General features: G+C 41.3%; 1 protein-coding gene across 1 annotated transcript; it reads left to right on the top strand.

Moving 5' to 3' along the window:
• LOC117873611 (fatty acid-binding protein, adipocyte-like) lies at positions 1–3,161 on the top strand. Its single transcript, XM_034763186.1, has 4 exons — positions 1–163; positions 1,548–1,720; positions 1,930–2,031; positions 2,928–3,161. The coding sequence occupies exons 1-4, from the start codon at positions 91–93 to the stop codon at positions 2,976–2,978; spliced, it is 399 nt and encodes a 132-aa protein (XP_034619077.1). The 5' UTR covers positions 1–90; the 3' UTR covers positions 2,979–3,161.

Genomic DNA, 3,161 nt, shown 5'->3' with positions numbered 1-3,161 from the left:
GTGATCTTATAGAATTCATACCACCTTCCTGTCTGATACTGAGAACTGTTGCCTGATTCCTGCAAAAGCCTGTTTAATAAGCTTCACATAATGTGTGATCTATTTGTAGGCACCTGGAAACTCATTTCCAGTGAAAACTTTGAGGACTATATGAGAGAACTGGGTAAGGAATGCTATGTGGGGTTACCTCTGGTTATAGATCTGTGTCTGCATAGGGAAAGATAACTGAATTCGTATTTTAATCCAGCTTTCTTCTTCTTCCTGGCTTTGGGAACTTTCCTGTACTGTTCATGAAGGGCTTCCCCCCCCCCCCCCCGCCTCCTTCCCTGGCTGATAAACTGTCTTAGCCACACAATCTTAAACTGCAGAGTTCTTGGGGAAGCTAGTTGCTTGGTTTAGTGTGGTCAAGCTTCTTAATGTAGAAGGAATTGGACTGGAGGGAGTAGTATCCTGTTAATTGAATAATGCATAATTAATTTCTAGTAGAAATAATTCAGTAGTGCTATTGTCTGGGGTAGAAAAATCCATTGACATGCTCAGTGCCTTGGAAACACAAAGCAGTAGAAAGCTGAGACTATAATAAGGTCAGTAATTAAACACCTGTCTAATCTGGATTTCTGTCTAACTGTTTCATTGAAGTACAATCTTGTGTTGATATTGGAGTACTAGAATTTGTGGTTCATTGGAACTGGAATTTGTTAAGGTCTGGAAGTAGTTGCTGCTAGCTGGCTAGTGTGCTTTTAAATTAGGGAATTGCATGGACTCCTGACTAGATACCTGGAGAAGTCTTGACTGGGTAATAAGCTTCTCTAAAAACTCCCAGTTTTAAGTTGAAGTTGGTTTTAAAGGGTCTTATCTCTCCCATAGACTGACTGGGGACTCTGACTAGCTTATTCTGAGTTAGTACTGTAATCTAACAAGCCTTTCATTTAGAGACTAGAAGCAAAAGTCTCAAACAGACTTCTAAGTCCTGTTTTTCTTAACGAGACTTGAGCACCCTGGAAAATTCTCCTAAATCTTATGGAGAGCACTAGTGTTCCCAGCTTCTTTCCTAAAATTTTCCTTTTAGTCACTTTTCAACTGCTACTAGTTCTGTAGCAAACAGTGGTTTGGGGAAAGCAGGGGGGATCTAAATAACTCTAAAAATGTTTATGCTCTTTGGAGGTAAAAGGTTGCATAACTTGGTGAAATTGACTCACCAGGATTCTCTAGGCTCTTAAACATTCAGCTGTATATGTCCTTGGAGTTTAATTCACTAAAAGGATTTAATTTGCATTGCACTTCAGAATAGTTGCTGTACAAAAAATATCCTGACTTCATATTCCCTGGACTGGGCTTGGAATGGCTTTTATCAGAAGCTTCAGGCAGCCTTGAAATGCAGGATTACTAAAACATAAAGAGCAAGGACAGATTCTTGTGGAAACAAGTCATAAATGTTTTAAATCCCTGATCCCCTGCCTCCCCTTAGTTGAAAGCAACAACACTAGGTAAGAGGGTGTTCTGAAAGTGAATAGACTATCTAATATAGTCTCCTGTCTGATCTACAGGTGTGGGCTTTGCTACTAGGAAAATGGCTGGTGTGGCCAAGCCCAATGTAATCATAAGCACCAATGGAGATGTAATAACCATCAAAACAGAGAGCACCTTCAAAAATACAGAGATCTCTTTCAAGCTGGGTGAGGAGTTTGAGGAGACCACAGCAGATGACAGGAAAGTTAAGGTGAGCCTTCCTTAAAACCAGCTGGGGTTGTGGGAGGGAAGGGATTTCAAAATTGTCCTTGAAGTTAGCATGTCTAACATAAAAAAGTGCCACAAGTGTTCTGCAGAACCACAGATACCTGGTCAGTTAATGTTGGACTTGTGTACAAATCTCCTTTAGCCTGCAGGACACAGACTAAATAGCAGCACTTTGTTTCCTTGTCTCTGCAGAGCATCATAACACTAGACAATGGCTCACTGATTCAGGTGCAGAAATGGGATGGAAAAGAGACCACATTAATAAGAAAATTGGTGGATGGGAAGCTGGTAGTGGTGAGTTAATGCCTGGTATTTAATCACTGAATGCAACGTGTTCTATATTGGCTCCTAATGAGGTGGTGGGATGGAAAAATGTAGGTTGTGAATTATGATAGACTGGGGGTGGGGATGTAACTTCCAAACTAGTGAGAGACTTGCACATTAAAATTCAGGAGTGTTAAAGATGGAAGATCGGGAGAAGTCTTCAAGGCATGTACATTCTTTTTACCCTTCCCTCTGCCTATCCCAAACTGAGGTGGAGAAAAATGTGCATATAAAGCTGTGTAGCAATGAGTGGGTGAAAGTCCAAAACTCAAATTCTCATTAAAAGGGACAAAACTTTCATCAAAACCTATGTCTTGACCAGTTGTAGTAAATAGCCATTCCAGCTTTTATAATATCTAAATACTCCCCACAGAGCCACTATCACAGCATGATAGTCTAACACATTGACTGGCAAGCTTGCATCATTGCTTGTCAGTCAACATATCACAATGATGATGTGATCTGTCACTGCTATATTTCTTCCTGCTCTTCTCATTGCCTGGGTCCTGGAAGAGAATTTTTGTAGCAACTCAACCCAGGATGTTGCAGAGAACCTATATGGGCAGCTCCTATGCTAAGTAAGTAAATGGTGCCTGTGCTCCCTCCCCATGCTGTCTTGGATATTAAAGTACTCCTGTCAGGTTGGCCTCCAGCTGAGACCAAACAGTGATTGAGGCCTATGTGCCCCTTAGGTACAGGGAGTTCTGAATAAAAGCATTAAGCTCTCAGCCTGAGTTGTTCCCTTGCAACTTGCTTGAAGGGAGGTGTGGAAGTGTTATCTAAAGCTTGCTATTGGTTTAAAAAAAAAAAAGTGAGTGCTTGACATGCTGCCTAACATGCATTTGTTCAACAATCTGTCCTTCTAGGAATGTACCATGAACAATGTTACCTGCACTAGAGTCTATGAGACTGCATGAAGAAACCCGATCTCCACAATGGTCTGGGGATCTAACTTGTGGAGAACCAGCTCAGTTCCAGGAGTGAAGCTCCACAGGTCTGCTTTGTGACCGAACCAGACTGTTTACAGACTTTGCCAAAGCAGTGTTATAGCCAATCTGAACTCTTGTGGTTATTCAATAAAATGTTCAACTGTCTAGAAA

Source organism: Trachemys scripta, chromosome 2 (genome assembly GCF_013100865.1).
Source record: "Trachemys scripta elegans isolate TJP31775 chromosome 2, CAS_Tse_1.0, whole genome shotgun sequence".
Classification (NCBI taxonomy): Eukaryota; Metazoa; Chordata; order Testudines; family Emydidae; genus Trachemys; species Trachemys scripta.
The sequence above is the reverse complement of the archived record's forward strand: the minus strand, read 5'-3'. Positions and strand labels throughout refer to the sequence as shown.

What these genes read in the sequence shown, in the direction of transcription:
- LOC117873611 (XM_034763186.1), top strand. Translation starts at nt 91, where the DNA reads ATGTGTGATCTATTTGTAGGCACCTGGAAACTCATTTCCAGTGAAAAC. An exon ending in GGACTATATGAGAGAACTGG is followed by an intron (nt 164 to 1,547) that starts GTAAGGAATGCT and finishes TCTGATCTACAG; the next exon opens with GTGTGGGCTTTGCTACTAGG. An exon ending in TGGATGGGAAGCTGGTAGTG is followed by an intron (nt 2,032 to 2,927) that starts GTGAGTTAATGC and finishes CTGTCCTTCTAG; the next exon opens with GAATGTACCATGAACAATGT.